Source organism: Macrotis lagotis, chromosome 4, assembly GCF_037893015.1.
Source record: "Macrotis lagotis isolate mMagLag1 chromosome 4, bilby.v1.9.chrom.fasta, whole genome shotgun sequence".
Lineage (NCBI taxonomy): Eukaryota > Metazoa > Chordata > Mammalia > Peramelemorphia > Peramelidae > Macrotis > Macrotis lagotis.
In genome coordinates, this window is record NC_133661.1 from 175513188 (window position 1) to 175528687 (window position 15500).

General features: G+C 34.2%; 1 protein-coding gene across 7 annotated transcripts in view; it reads left to right on the top strand.

Annotated features, from left to right (window-relative positions):
* The window catches only part of SECISBP2L (SECIS binding protein 2 like), an 82764-nt gene that overhangs the window by 30652 nt on the left and 36612 nt on the right, over nt 1–15500 (top strand). For 6 of the 7 annotated variants that reach the window (XM_074234722.1, XM_074234725.1, XM_074234724.1 and 3 more), the window contains 5 exons: nt 1007–1087; nt 1988–2155; nt 2330–2471; nt 4607–4776; nt 6808–6940. In XM_074234722.1, coding sequence (XP_074090823.1) covers nt 1007–1087; nt 1988–2155; nt 2330–2471; nt 4607–4776; nt 6808–6940 — 694 coding nt within the window. The remainder of the gene's footprint in view (nt 1–1006; nt 1088–1987; nt 2156–2329; nt 2472–4606; nt 4777–6807; nt 6941–15500) is intronic. The other variant, XM_074234727.1, reaches the window with a different exon arrangement.

Sequence of the window (15500 nt, forward strand, 5' to 3'; positions counted from 1 at the left end):
GGATTTGGCAGCTAAGAAATCATGAGTAACTTTGGAGAGAGTACTTTTGGTGAATTGATGAGGTTGGAAGTTGAATTGTAAGGGTTAAGAAGAGCATGAGAAGAAAAAAAATTGGAGATAGGCATTTCAAGAAGTTTAGCCAGAAGAGATATAGGACAAAGTTCATGGGGATGAAAGAATCAAGAGAAAGTTTTTGAGGATAAGGGAGACATGTTTGTAGGCAGTAGTGAATGAACCAGGAGACAAAGAGCTTAAAGATAAGTTAAGAGTGGAGATGACAGAAGTGGCATTTTATTGAAGAAGACAGAATAGAATAGGATCATTTGAACCAGAGGCATTTTAACCTTGATAAGAAGTAAGACCACCTCTTTATGTGAGATATGGTGAAGGAGTAGATAGTTATAGAAGACATCTGGGTCATGTGAGTTGAGGAGAAGAGAAGGCTGAATAGGACTTTCAGTGATTGGAGAGTGCATATGAGCAAGAAAGGAAAGATTTTCAGTAAAGAAAAGTGACAGTAAAATTATTAGGTGGGAAAATCAGAGTTATTTCATAGAAAGATGATTTCTACTTTGGTCAGATTGTAGGATTGGGATAGTTTTGGGCAGATAAAACAAAGTTAGGCCCACATTATGTAGGGCCTTAATTTCTAGACTGTTTTTAGAAATATTTCATTTTGGCTATGAGAAATCTTTGATCAGAGAAATAGGAACTTTGTTTTAGGAAGGTTATTAATGGTTACAAGATATAGGAAGGAGGGCTTACATGGAGGAAGAACATGAAGGCAAAGAGACAAGTTAAGAAGTTGTTAAAGTATACTTAACTGTAGGGAATGAGGACCGGAGCAGTGGCAATGTAAAAGGAAAAGAGACTTAGACTTTTTCTATTGGACATCAAGTTTGAGATATTTGAGATATCAAAGAATTAAAAAAATCATCTAAGTTGGTTTGTTGTTGTTTTGTGTTGTTTTAAGGTTTTTACTTTAAAATTTATTACTTTATTTTAGGATGAAGATGAATTTACAGAATTGAATGAGAATGGAAGTGCTAAAGATGAGAACATTCAACAAAAAATTTCTGCAAAAGTAGTAAGACTGACTCTTGCAATAATTTGTTCTTAAACTTGGACAGACTAGCAGAATTGCTGACAATGATGATTTTATATATTATTATTATTATTAAATTGTAACAATTTTATATATAACTATTAAACCCCCTTATCAAGTTTCATTTATAAAATATCAAATCTTTTTACATATTAATATGTAATATATCTTCTTATGATTGGCAAAACTTACAACATAGGTTATATGCTAGTTTCTTGACACCAATCTTTTTTTTTTTTTTTTTGGCAAGGCAATGTGATTAAGTGATTTGCCCAAAGTCACACAGCTAGGTAATTATTACGTGCTTGAGGTTGGATTTGTACTCAGGTCCTTCTGACTCCTGGACTGGTGCTCTATCCACTATACCACCTAGCTGCCCCGACACTAATTTTAAAATCTATATTTATAGGCAGCATTAATCAACAAAATATAATTTGTATCCTGACTATTCCCTGCTGAGGGGAGAGGAGTGGGAAGGGAAGGTGGAGGGAAATTTTGTAACTTGGAAATATGCATGTCCATATTGATTAAAATAAATTAAAAAAAAGTTCATTGTTTCCTATATAGTTCTTAAATATTTTATATATTGATATGCATTTTAAGTGATTAAATTCATAATAAAATATAAAAAGTTAAAACTATATAATTTGTTGATGTTGATACATATTTGAAATTACAGATGGAAGTATTCTAAAGTATTATTAAACTAATTTCTTGGTAAATTATCTTAATTGTATCCATATTGATACTATGAGTTTTTTGTAGCTATATTTTTAGCTTAATTTATAGGAAATAAATATTCTAAACACTTACCAAGAATCTTTAAGTAATCCTAAAATTGAATGTCCAATATTTTTTACTTTTCTTTTTTGGAAATCTTAGTTGGATGATTTACCTGAAAATTCACCAATTAACATAGTTCAGACTCCAATTCCTATTACAACCTCTGTACCTAAACGTGCAAAAAGTCAAAAGAAGAAGGCTTTAGCAGCAGCACTTGCCACAGCTCAGGAATATTCAGAAATCAGTATGGAGCAAAAAAAAATACAGGTTAGTTAAAAGTAATTTTTCCTTGTGGGTTTTTGATGGTTAATATGCCAAATACTTAGGAAAGTTTATATTGTTATTTTGTGTGTGTGTGTGTGTGTGTGTGTGTGTGTGTGTGTGTGTGTGTGTATATATATATATATATATATAGTTAAACTTTTGTTGTTCATCTTGCAGGAAGCTTTATCAAAGGCGGCTGGTAAAAAGAGTAAGACTCCTGTGCAGCTTGATTTAGGAGATATGCTAGCAGCTCTGGAAAAACAGCAGCAAGCGATGAAAGCTAGGCAGATCACAAACACCAGACCATTATCATATACAGGTGATGACATTATTTATACGGAGGAAAGGATTTTGCTTGTGTGAAATATCAAGTGGTGCCAGTATATAGAAGTATTTAAATTTACATGTATTTATGTTGATGTAGTTGTTTTTCAAGAATGTATTAACAGAGCATTCCAGAAACTTATTAAAGATTAAAACTGTACTAAGAATTTTGGGCCACTGTAATTCTAGTAGATTGAAAACTCATAAGTTTTTAAATTACATTAATTTGACCAGGTTTGATTATTCAGTTAAACGTAAGCTAACTGGTGATTTTAAATACCTTCATCAGATATGTGTGGAAATTGACTTGCCTTCTGCTGAAATAATTTCTGTTGTAATATGTGCCTTCTAAATTTTGTACACCCATATCTTAAATCAAATGTCATTGAGAGAACTTAAAAAAGATACTGGCAGATTTGGTCATTGGTTTAGATCTTTATCTCAGCATTGCTATTTGTTTATTATTTTTTCCTCCATTCTTTTTTTTCCATTTTCAAAAAAATTATTCTTAATTCATTGAAATTTCTTTTTTTTAATCCCTCTGTTCTTTGTGTAGGAGCCATAACTTAGTAGCAAATTAAGTCATAAATAGTGGAGTTGAATGAGGGACAAAATGTTTAAGCATATAGTTTGGTGCCTGGTTTTCTATTCTGGATGTTCTTTGGATATGGGCCTTTGCTTTTAATATTTGATGCTAAAGAGAGAGCACTATATTTATAATATGTATACAAATAGCATGCATATTGTATATGTAATAGCATATATAATTAAGATCTAGTTTTATTTCCAGAGGACTATAAAGATTAATGATTTAGAAACATATGATAGAATTCATTCTAGGTCTTGATTAGTTTTTTATCGCAGGCAGCCACAAGTCAACTTCATTCATTTCAATAAACATTTATTAAGTGTCTAAAACATACATTACAGTTGAGATGCAAAGACAAAAACAAAAAAATAAAATCATCTATTCCCTCAAGGAGCTTGCATTCTGTTGGGAAGAGCCAAAGGGTAAATTGGGAGAGATGTAGATGATTACAAATAATAATAGTACAAAGAGAATTTAGGAGTGAGCAAGCAAAGCAACAACTAGGATGGATTGTGGATCGCAAAGGGGCATCCGATTTGAGCCATGAAAATGATGAGGAAGGAATCTGTGAGACAGAGAGAGGTAGGGAGTATAATCTAGATATGAAGATAGCTCGTACAAAGGCCTACAGGTGAAGGACCATATATAATGTACAGTGAACAACTTTTCATCTTTGATTTTCCCCCACCTCTGCCCCAGGTGCTAGTGCCCTTCCCTCTTCATTGACTTTGTATCTGTTTTTTACTTAATTTTCTACATAATGTCGCTTCCCTCTAATAGAATGTAAGCTCCATGAGGGCAGTAGTTGCCTCTTTGGTTATTTTCCTGCCCAGTGCCTAGCCTAGTATCTACTTCAGAATAGGTGCTTAATTCATTCTTGCTGGCTTGAATCAAAGGGAGAGGTGTACAGGGAGGCTAAAAAGATAGACTCCTTTGACCTGTCAAGGGTCATCCTATTATCAACAAAAATCAGATACAGAACTTTCTGTTCTCTCTAGAATGTGGTTGGCATTTTGCAAAGGGGACAAAAATTTAGGTCATTTGAGGAAGACTTTACTGAAGATCATATTTTTAGTGATTAGAAATGAAGAAAGTGTTAAATGATTAACTTGCTATTGGATGACAGGTCAGGCTCAGAACTGCAGGAATTAGGGTTTAAAGAAGTACAGTGACAGAGCAGGGTTTGGGGGGACTGTAGGGGATTTTTTTTTTTTGTATTTTTCACCTCTGACCTTCATGATTTCATTGGGTTTTACACTTACATATCCACTTAGTTCCCTGTCCCACTGGACTGGCTCTTTAATAGTGGCTTAGGATACCAGGCCCATGACATTTGTCTTGTTTTATCCTTTACAAGGATAAGAAAGGTGGATAAAAGCATCTCTGGGTCAGGCTGCTTCCTACTATCATTATCTGCCTTTTTCTCTCTCACAGGAAGAGGATGTTCTTGTTTTTGTAGTTTTGTTTGGGAATTTTGAAAGCGTGTGAAACTGGCTCCAGGAATGTTCTGTAGTGAAACTAATGTCCTTGTTTGTTTTCAGTGGTCAGTGCTGTTCCTTTACAGTCTAAAGATTCTGCCAACAGAAAGTCTTTAACCAAAAGTCAACCCTGTTTGGCACCTCTTAACCCTTTGGACACTACTTCCCCCAAAATAAAAAGAGGAAAAGAGAAAGAAATTGCAAAACTTAAACGACCCACAGCTCTTAAAAAGGTAAACCAAAACTTTTATTTTGGGTCTAAACCTGTGGTTTCATCAATGTAGAGAGCTCCTAGAATGGAAATTCTTACCCAGAAGTTAGTAATTCACCTTTACTCTTAGAGAGTTGCCTGGGATCTTGAGCAATTAAATGATTTGCCTTTGGTTACCTACTAGTATGAGACAGAAGCCAAACTTGAACCCTTGGATTCCTGACTCCAAGGCCAGCCATCTCACTAAGAGGTCATATTGCCTCTCTGACTAATCTTTGGAATATTGATAGTATACATACATTTGGGCTAAATTGTCAAGTGGTAGTAGTATTTTCAACTGATATTTGGATTTTACTTGGATGTTTACTTTCATAAATTGACCATTTGTTTTGGGATTGGAGAAAATTATGATAGCTAACTTTAATTCTAAGGGAGTAAAAGACTGGAAAGTTGGTACTACTATCTAAAAGGGCAAATAAATGGTAGAATATTAAGCATTCAAAAAGAACTTAAGTTCTTTTATAATATAATGAATTCTGTTATAAAATTAATCTTACCTATGGAATATTTGTACTAGTATTTCATGTATAAATATGAATTAAGTAGAAATAATCTGCCCCTGCTGGGATGTACATTCAGTTATGGAAATTTCACATGTATGATTCTTAAGACCTTTAATATTTTAAGAACACCACATGACATGCAACTTTTTCTAACCAGTATCAATTTCAAATTGTCAATCATATTTTAAACATTAGTTCCAAGTCCTTTTTTAGACTTTTATATCAAAATAATGTGAAACTGCAAGTTTTTTTTGTTTCAATTAATTAGGCTTTTATCTTCATGTCGTCTTTGCAGTATATATGTAAGATGTAAGTCTCAATCTCTAGCACAGTGTTATATCAGATTCAAAAATATGGAATTTAGAGAGGACTTAGGAGTCATTTAGCCTAGCTACTCAACCAATGAAGTAATTACTTCTGAAACATTTTCAATATGTTCATTATAATTTCTGCATGAATACTTCTTGTGATAGATTGATAGATTGCTCAAGGTTGTTCTATTGTTGACCAGATCTCATTGTTAGAAAGAATCTGAAATCTGTCTCCCTCTAAATTCTTCTTAGTGGTACCAGTCTAAACCCTCTTCCAAATGATCTCCAAACAGTTATTTGAAGGCAGTTCTTAGTTCTGAGAAGCAGTGGGTCATTGTAAAGAGAAAGCTGGCCTTGAAATTAGGAAGACCTGAGCTTCAAGTCCTATCTCTTGCATCCATACTGGCTCTACAACCCTAGACAATATGCTTTACCTCTCAGTATTCTAGGCATTTCTCTGAAGTTGTAAATTGTAGAGAAGATGCAAGCTGGGTAAAGAGAGTTCCCTGTACCACTGAACTCAGGATTTCAGTCTCTGTCTTGCCATAGTCCTAAGATTTTTATTCTTTAAATTAAACAGAGTTTAACAAACATTGGACCTAAGAATTAGATTACTCTTAGATTGGATTCTAGTCTCATTTATACAATTTAGCAGTTGTGTAATCATGGGCAAGTCATATAAACTTTCTGAAAATGATGTTGCTCATCTATAAAATGATTTAATGACTGCCCAGTGTTCTCTACAGAATGGTTATTTGAATAAAAACACGTTATAATCTGAGAAAAGCAAATTATCTTACATGTGTAAAATGTTATTGTTCAGCCCTCACATGAAATGGTTTTCTTATCGCTTAACATGGTCATTCTCCTGAGGACATGTTCCAGTATGTTAGTGTCTTTCTTAAAATATGGTTCTCAGAACTGACCACTGGATTTCAAAATATGGATCTTATCAATAGAGTTGTACTTCTTTTAATTTAGCTAAGGATTGTATTTGCTTCTCCAGCAACCATATTGTATTTCTGCTTCTTAATAAGCTTATGGTCACAGTTTGTTTATATGAATTGTTGTCTTTTCAAGCTGAGTCTTTTCCATTCTGTACTTTTAAAATAGTGTACATATTAGACACTAGATTCCTATTTGTTTGATTAGTAACTGAAGACTGGTATTTGCTTTTAGGTTATTCTGAAAGAGAGAGAGGAAAAGAAAGGGCGTTTCACTGTAGACCATAGTCTTCTGGGATCTGAGGAACCAATAGAGATGCCCTTAGATTTTATTGATGATTTACCACAGGAGATTGCCTCCCAGGAAGGTAAAAAGTTTGATTTTTTTTCTTTTTAAATGGAATTATTTATAGTACCTTAGTAATTTATGGAGAGACTGTCTATAGGTGCATAGTGGAGGCTAATGCATGTACCATGTTGGAGCTCCACATTTATTTACTTTTGATAGTGATTTCTTTGAGAATGTGTTTGATCATTGATTCCTTTAAACTGTACTGACATAATTTCCATAGGTTTGAAAAATGACTCCTGATAATGTCTTCTTTCATACCTTTCTTCAGGATTATCTTGATTTCACCATTTTCTTTTGAGAACTTAGTAATATTAATTTATTCAATATTTCAACAAATACTGAGAGTTTCTGTGGTGTATTATTTAAAGACTTTGAGCTTTAGTTTCCTCTTAAGATTGAGGAAAGATTATGCTTAGCTCAGGGTTGTTTTTTAGTTTGTTGTAGATTTATTTTTTTGGTCTTTATCTATGATTTCATTGGTGTAGGAAATTCACTTTACTAATGCTATTCAACAACTGTTCTACAAATCATCAAGCACTTCCTTGTCCTGCTCAGCAGTGTGTGTCAGAGGTAGGACTGGAGTCCAGGTCTACCTGTTTGAACCTGGCTCTCTGCTTTTCCATGGAGCTTCTTGCTCAAGGTTATTAGGCTTTAATGAGGTAACATAGGTGAAAGTACTTTGAAACTGCTTCTGTACTAATTACATTTAAGATATTACAAAAACATGCTAATTGCTGTGGAAAAATAAATGTGTAAGACATAGTCCCTACCCTCTAAAATGCTGGAATTTATTAAGGAAAATGAGAAGATACTATAAAACATGAGTGTAGGAATGGTACAAAGGAGGGGAAAATTGTGTCTGATTTTATGAAGAAGTTAGCATCTGATTTAAATCTTGATGGCTAAATAGGTTATCAGTAGAGCTGAGAAAATATGGAAGAATGTGTAGTAGTATACTGAGGTTTTAGTCTCTGCCCTTGATTATATATAACTAGAGAAAGAAAAACTGATTGACAAAATTCAGCTAAATGTAACATGTTTTTAAGTGCAAAGGGTATTTCATATCTAAAGATGGAGAAAAGGATAGCCCCTATCTATAATGCTTGAAATAAGTAGGGATAATATGATATATATACATACATAGAGTATGAAATATGGACAAAAGAGAGACATATACATAAAAGAACATATACACATATACACACACATCTTCACCATTGCATTAGAGCAATGGTCAACAAACTGTAGCTGATGGGTCAAGTCTGACCTGCTACTTACTTTTATATGACTATATGCTAAGAATGATTTTTATGTTTTTAAATAAAGTTGTATTCTCATTTTGCAGTATATCATTTATGTAATGGTTACTCTCATATGATTGGTCTTCTTTTTCCAAATGATTATTTAATTCATTTTCTTATTTAACTCTCAAATCAGACCTTTGCAGCTTGAAAGAAAACTTATACTTTAATTTTTTAAAAAATAAAGTCATACATAAAAAATGTAAAAACTATTTTTTTTCTCATGAGCTAGACCAAAACAGCAGACTAGATTTGACCCATGGGTCAAAGGTTATTGACCCTTGTGTTAGAGAGTAACTAGAGTGTAGAAAAAAGAACAACAGTAGGAAAGCCCAGAAGTTTATAGGAAACAAAAACCTGTAGTCTCAAATGTTTATGTTTAAAATAAACATCAAGGTAGGGGTGGCTAGGTTGCCCAGTGAATAGAGCACCGGCCCTGGAGTCAGGAGGACTTGAGTTCCAAACTGTCCTCAGACACTTAATAATTACCTAGCTGTGTGGTCTTGGACAAGCCACTTAACCCCATTGCCTTGCAATGAATGAATGAATGAATGAATGAATAAATGAATGAACGAACAGACAAATAAAATAAGCAGCAGGGTGAATTTGAGATCTTAGTGAAAGGAGGAAAATTTTACTTTATAATTATCCCTGAGACTTTGTGGGATATGTGGCTATAGTATAATTAACTCTAGAAGGATTTTATTTAAAAGGGGAGAAGATCTGTTAAAACAAGGGTGGGTATGGAGAGTAAATCCAGGAGTTAGATGAATGAAACATACTGGAGAATTTTTGAGTGATGATCACTGGAGGCAGAAACAAAAGCAGTATTCTTGTAGGAATTACTAAAAGATCAGAATAACCAAGGGATTGATAAATGTCACAAATCTGGCATGACATGGTAGTGATGAGGAATTTCCATTACTTAACATCTTCCAGGACATTTCCTTTTACCAAAAGTAAAGTAGTGTATAATTTTCCAACTTCATTTAATTATAATTTCAGCTTTCAAAAAGTCAAAGGAAACAAAAGGAATTTACATTCTGGATTTGATCCTTAACAGCAGGAAAGAACTGATGAAGTGTAAAGATAGGAAACAAATGAAGTTTCTTTGCTTCCATCATAGAATTTGTGATAAAGAGAAAAGGGAAGACTTGGACTAGTCTGATATATATCTAAGTTTTAGGGGAGAACAGGTTTCAGATTGTTGAAGAAAAGGATAAAGAGGCTCTTCTAGTGTAAACTTCTACTATGAAAGTCAGCTCAGTAGTGATGGGAATCACTCAGGAATGAATTTCTAAAGATAATTACATTGAGGAACCATTCTATTAAGGAGTAAAAAAGAGAATTCCCTAAAGAAACCAATTTTCAAAAGAGGGAACTCAGCACAATTTAAATTTGTTAAAGCCATGTTCAGAAGATAAAAGCAAGGCAGATAACAGGGCAGACCTATAAAAATCTGGTTAAGGATATTAGGGTTCAGACTAAATTTGGCACTGATTTCTAAGGAAAGCTAAGTATAAGAAAAAGATGAGAATCTTTTGGGGGTTTTTTGTTGTTGTTTTACTAGTAGGGAATGAGGAAGGAATATGACTCTTGCTCTGGGTTGGTATGAAGATCAAGGACAATTGATTGAGAGAGCATCTCTTACTTCTCTTTCCTCTGCCAAGGATAATATTCTGTGGATTGAGAAGGATAAAATAAGGTTAATAAGGAGTTGATGCTAGATATAGGGATGGAAACAACAAAAGAGGACCTAGAAGTCTTTGAATTTTCTACCTGATCTAAATAAAACTATGTCCTTAGGTCTCCTGTAAGGATTCTTAGATACTATCACTAAACTGCTGCCAGTGACCTTACAAAGATCATAGGGAATTGGAGAAATACTGCAAATTTACAGAAGGGTAAATAGTATTCCAATTTTCAAAAGAAGAAACAGAATGAAATATGTAAATTAAAGACTTCTGAATTTAACTTTGAATTTTTGCAGACTTCTTCATTGAATTATTAAAGGAATAGTCTGTGTACTTTTAGAAAAGAATTTAGTAATCACAGAGTTAGCATGACTTTATCAGGAACAAACAACACTTACCAGACCTACTGACTTCACTTGTATGTTTGACAGTGTCACTGAACTGGTCAATCAAGGAAGTACTGTAACATTGTTTACTTAGATTTTATTAAAGTATTTGATATATCTTTCAAGTTATTCTTATTGAAAAAGATAGGAAGATATAAGCTAGTTACCTAGATTTTACCTAGATTTGGAACCTATTGAATACCAAAATATGGACATTAATGACAGTGTTACTAATGATAATAGTTGACATTCTGTAGTACTCTCAAGTTTATAAAGTTTTTTTTTACAGATTTTAATTCATTTGGGCCTTACAACAACCCTATGAGGGAGGTATTACTATTATTATTATTATTTTTATTACCCATATTTTGTAGATGAGGACACTGCTTCTTACAGAAGTTAAATGTCTTGACCATAGTCACATAAGTGTGATTGGGAGTTAAGTCTCCAATTGGAATTCTGCCTGTTACACAATACTTTCTCAATTTGCTAGCAGATTTCTAGTGCCATGTTCTAGGGATCTTGCTTTGTTACTAAGTTTCTAAAATTGTATTCACTGACTTGGGATAAAGACATAGAGAATACATTTGCAAATATCTAATATATTTGATAAAATTCATGAACTTGACAGGTTTAAAGATTGGGTCAGATCAGATCAGGTGAATTTTAGTTGGGATTAGTATAAAGTCTTATACTTTGGTTTAAAAAGTCAGTTTTACAAATAAAAGATTGAAGAAATAGTATGGGTACATGGTAGTTCATATGAAGAAATTCTGGAGAACTTTATGTACTGCAAGCTTGGTGCAAATGACCATCTGATATAGAAACCAAGATTGATAACATAATCTTAGGCTGCATCAAGAAAGACCCAGGATTAGTGAGGTGATAATTCTTCCATACTTTGCCCTGTTCAGACCCTATCAAGAATGTTGTTCTAAGTTCTGGGTTCACTGTTCATCTATATGCTAGATAAATCTTGAAAAGGATAAACTGGGGGGGGGGGGGGCGGCTAGGTGGTGCAGTGGTTAGAGCACCGGCCTTGGAGTCAGGAGTACCTGGGTTCAAATCCTACCTCAGACACTTAATAATTACCTAGCCGTGTGGCCTTGGGCAAGCCACTTAACCCCATTGCCTTGCAAAATCTTTAAAAAAAAAAAGGATAAACCAGAAAAGTGAATGGTTTTAGAAGTCAAAATAGGAGCAATGAATGAAAGTTGTAAGGACAGACATTTAGGCTTGATATAAGCAAAAACTTCCTACCAATTAGATTTATCCAAAAGTAGAAGGGACTACCACAAAGATTATTGGAGTCCCCCATTGAAGTCTTCAAGCAGAGACTAGATGGCCCTTATTTGAAAAGTTTTTCCAGCTTTCTTATACTTTACTCTTTATATATTATAGAACTACAGTGACCTACTTGCTATTACTCACATAAGGCATTCCCTTTATCAACTCTGTGCTTTTTCATTGAATGTTTGTCATACCTCAAATACTTTCTCTAGTGGTTTACATCTCCTAGTTTCCCTGACTTCCTTCAAGACTCTGATCAAATCTCTCCTGGAGGATTTCCCAGTTCTTATTGCTAATATCTTCTCTCTAAGATTACATAGAATATATATTATATCTATGGTTTTATACATTATATCTCTCCTGATAGAATGTGGTCTCTTCAAGAGAAGAGACAGTGTTTTTACTTTTCTTTATATTTCTAGAATCTAACATAGAACCTGGCACATGGAAAACACTTAATGAAGTCTTCTTGATTGATTGATACAAGTATTGCCCCAACATAGTCTAGATTTTTTCCCCATGTCTGACTTGTAGAAAAATCTTATACACCAAAAATTATAATGACAGAGAGGTTATGGTTAACTATAATTACTTTATGTGATTTGAGTTTTTTAAAGCTTTAACAATATATTTTTCAAAATAATCTAACACTAAATTATTATTAAGTGCCTATTATGCACCAGATACTATGCTAAGCACTGCTGGTATAAAAAGAGACCAGAAAACAGTTTATGCCTTCAAGGAACACACAGTGTAATGGGAAAGACAACATGCAGAAAAATATATACAAACAAGCTATCTTCAGATAAATAGGAAACAATTAACAAAAGGAAGGCACTAGAAATTAGAGGGGTTGGGAAAGACTTGCTATAAAAAATAGGATTTAATTAAGCAAGGGAAGTCGGAGATGAGGAGGGAGAACATTTTAGGAATGGGGGATTGCCAGAGAAAATGCCTATAGAAAAGAGATGAAGCCAGTAGATCAGTGTCATTGAATCAGAGTATGTGGCAGGGAGTAAAGAAGACTAGAAAAGTAAGAGAGAGAAAGCTAATTTGAACATTTACTTTTCTTTCAAGATTCCTTTTGAGATATTATCTGTGTTTAAACCAGAATGGTATGTGAAAAATGAAGAAACAAAATGAAAAAGATTATGACTTGTGCACAGTGACTTGAAAGCTGAGTATCCAAGTCTAGTGTTTTCTCCTCTACCACAGTTGACTCACTCATGCTTATGAATGTGCACCAGGCATGGTGAACATAAAACATAATAGGGTCATGTCAAATTCAGCTTATCCATAATAATTCTTATTCCTTAAACTGTCATAGAAGATCAGGGATTTAGAACAATTTAGAACAGTCACCTTTGATCTTCTTTGATTTGGTCAGATTCTTGCTTTCCAATGTTTCCCTTTATCATTCACATCATGCATATAGTGCAAGGCAAATGGCAAAGAAATGTCCAGGTGGATAGATTATGAAGCATGGTCTGGAGTTGATAGGAAACCCCTTCCATCAAACAGCTTAGCCCCTGTTCTTGAGGCTCTGAGAAGTTAAGTGACTTGTCCAGAGTTGACAGCTATATTGGTTAGGAGATTGAAAATAGATCCTTCAGGGCAGGAATTGTTTTTTTTTTTTCTTTGTATCTCAGACACTTAATAAATGCTTGCTGATTGATTCTTCACCCTATTCATCATGCTACAAAGCTACACAGCAGTGCTGCCAGATTAATCTTTCTTTTAAAAAAAAGATTTTCCTCAAGCCTGTCTCCTAATTATAAAATTCTTTTAGGTTGTTGGGAATAAAGCCTACACTCTTCACTCAAATCCAAGTCTCTTTTCAATTTGGCCCAAGGTCACCTACTACTCTGTTAAATCAACCTTGACTGCAGTCAACCTTAGTCATTGTTCCTGGAATATGTCTTGAATGTTCCTGTTTTTCTGCCTCTTCTTGTAGATTACCCTCTCGTGGAATCCCCAGATTTCAACTCTGCCATCTGAATCTTACCCTTTCTTAGAGTCATGGAATGTTAAGTATTATAGCTCTCAGATGCCATTTTGTCCAAGCCAGAGGAGTTTAGTGCTTTGCCCAGGAATACAGACTTGATTAGTGATAGAACTGAGACTAGAATAGAAGACTCTTGACTTCCATCCCTGACTTGCGGTTGGAAGCCATTGGAGGAAGGGTAAATTTCACAGACAAATGGGAGAGATGTTTTAAATGTTTGAAAACTGATAGAATTGTTGCCATTGAATGGTTGTCTTTAGTAATGAACTATAATTTAAGAGCAGGAAATAGGAAATGTCAAGGTCAGTTTGCTTGGGATTGAAGATGGATACATATGACTAGCAGAACATGAAGACCTTTAGCTGTAGTCAACCGGCATGATGACTTAAAGCTCAACTTTGTCAAGAATTTGAAATATATTTGAAAAACAATTGAAATGAGGGGAGATGGGGGAAAGGAGAGAGAAAACTATAAGGAAGAGTAAGATAGGATGAAGGGAAATATAGAGTTTTAACTGAATGTGAATATGATGAACTCTCCCATAAAACAGAAGCGAATAGAAAAGGGAATTAAAAACCAGAATCCTACAATATGTTGTTTACAAGAAACACATTTGAAGCAGAAGGATGCAGATGAGGTAAAGGTAAAAGATTAGGGCCGAATATATTATGCTTCAACTGAAGTAAAAAAGAAAAGCAGGGTAGCATTCCTGATCTCAGAAAAAGCAAAAGCAAAAATAGGTTCAATTAAAAGCGATAAGGATGGAGAAAAACATTGTAAAGCTAAGGCTAACTAATTACTGTATTTGCTTATAATGCCTATCAATTGGGGAGTGGGTGAGCAAACTTTGGTATATGAATGTAATGGAGTCCTATTCTATAAGAAATCATGAGTGACCTGACTTCAGGAAAGCCTGGAAAGACTTGTATGAACTGATACTGAGTGAAATGAACAGAATCAAGAGAACATTGTGCATATTAACAGCAAAATTTTGAGATGATCAATTATGATGGAAACAACTTCACTCAGCAGTTTAGTTATCAAGGATAGTCTTGAGAACCCTCTTAAGGAAAATGCCATCCACATCCAGAGAGGAAATATGGATTCTGAATGCAGAGCAAAGCATACTCTGTTCACTTTTTAAATTTTCTTTTGTGCTTTTTCTTTCTTACTCAGGGAACCCCCCCCTTTAGTTTTAATTCTTTCACAGTATGATTAATATGGAGATATGTTAAAAATAATTCTACATGTACAATTGGTTTGCTGCCAATGGAGAAGAAAGGGAGGCTGGTAGAAAAATGTAGAACTCAAAAGCCTGCAAAAAGATTTGTTGACTATCTTTGCATATAATTGGAAAATAAAAAAGAAAATATCACCCAAAAAACCCCAAACTAACCAATTGAGATGAGTTAGAGTTTTGATGCAGAATTGACAAGGTCAGAGTGGTATTTGATATTTGACAGTAACTTTTTAAATAGAAGTGAAGAAGATGGATAGCTTCAGTTAGAATTTTTTCTTTTTTTTAGGTTTTTGCAAGGCAAAGGGTAAAGTGGCTTGCCCAAGACCACACAGCTAGGTAATTATTAAGTGTCTGAGACCGGATTTGAACCCAGGTACTCTTAACTCCAGGGCCGGTGCTTTATCCACTACGCCACCTAGCCGCCCCTTCAGTTAGAATTTTAAAACCTACTTTTTGTAGTTGAAACGGAAAGGAGCAGATTTATGCAGCTTCTTTTGAAATCAGAGGAGAATAATTCTGACCTAGTGAGGAATCATGAATTAGTTTAGATTTAGTCTAGGGGACTATCCAATTGGTGGTGCTGTCAGAAACAATGGAACACCATATTATACAATCTCCAAATAAGAAATTGGCCTGAATGTTAAAATCACAGCTTAAAAA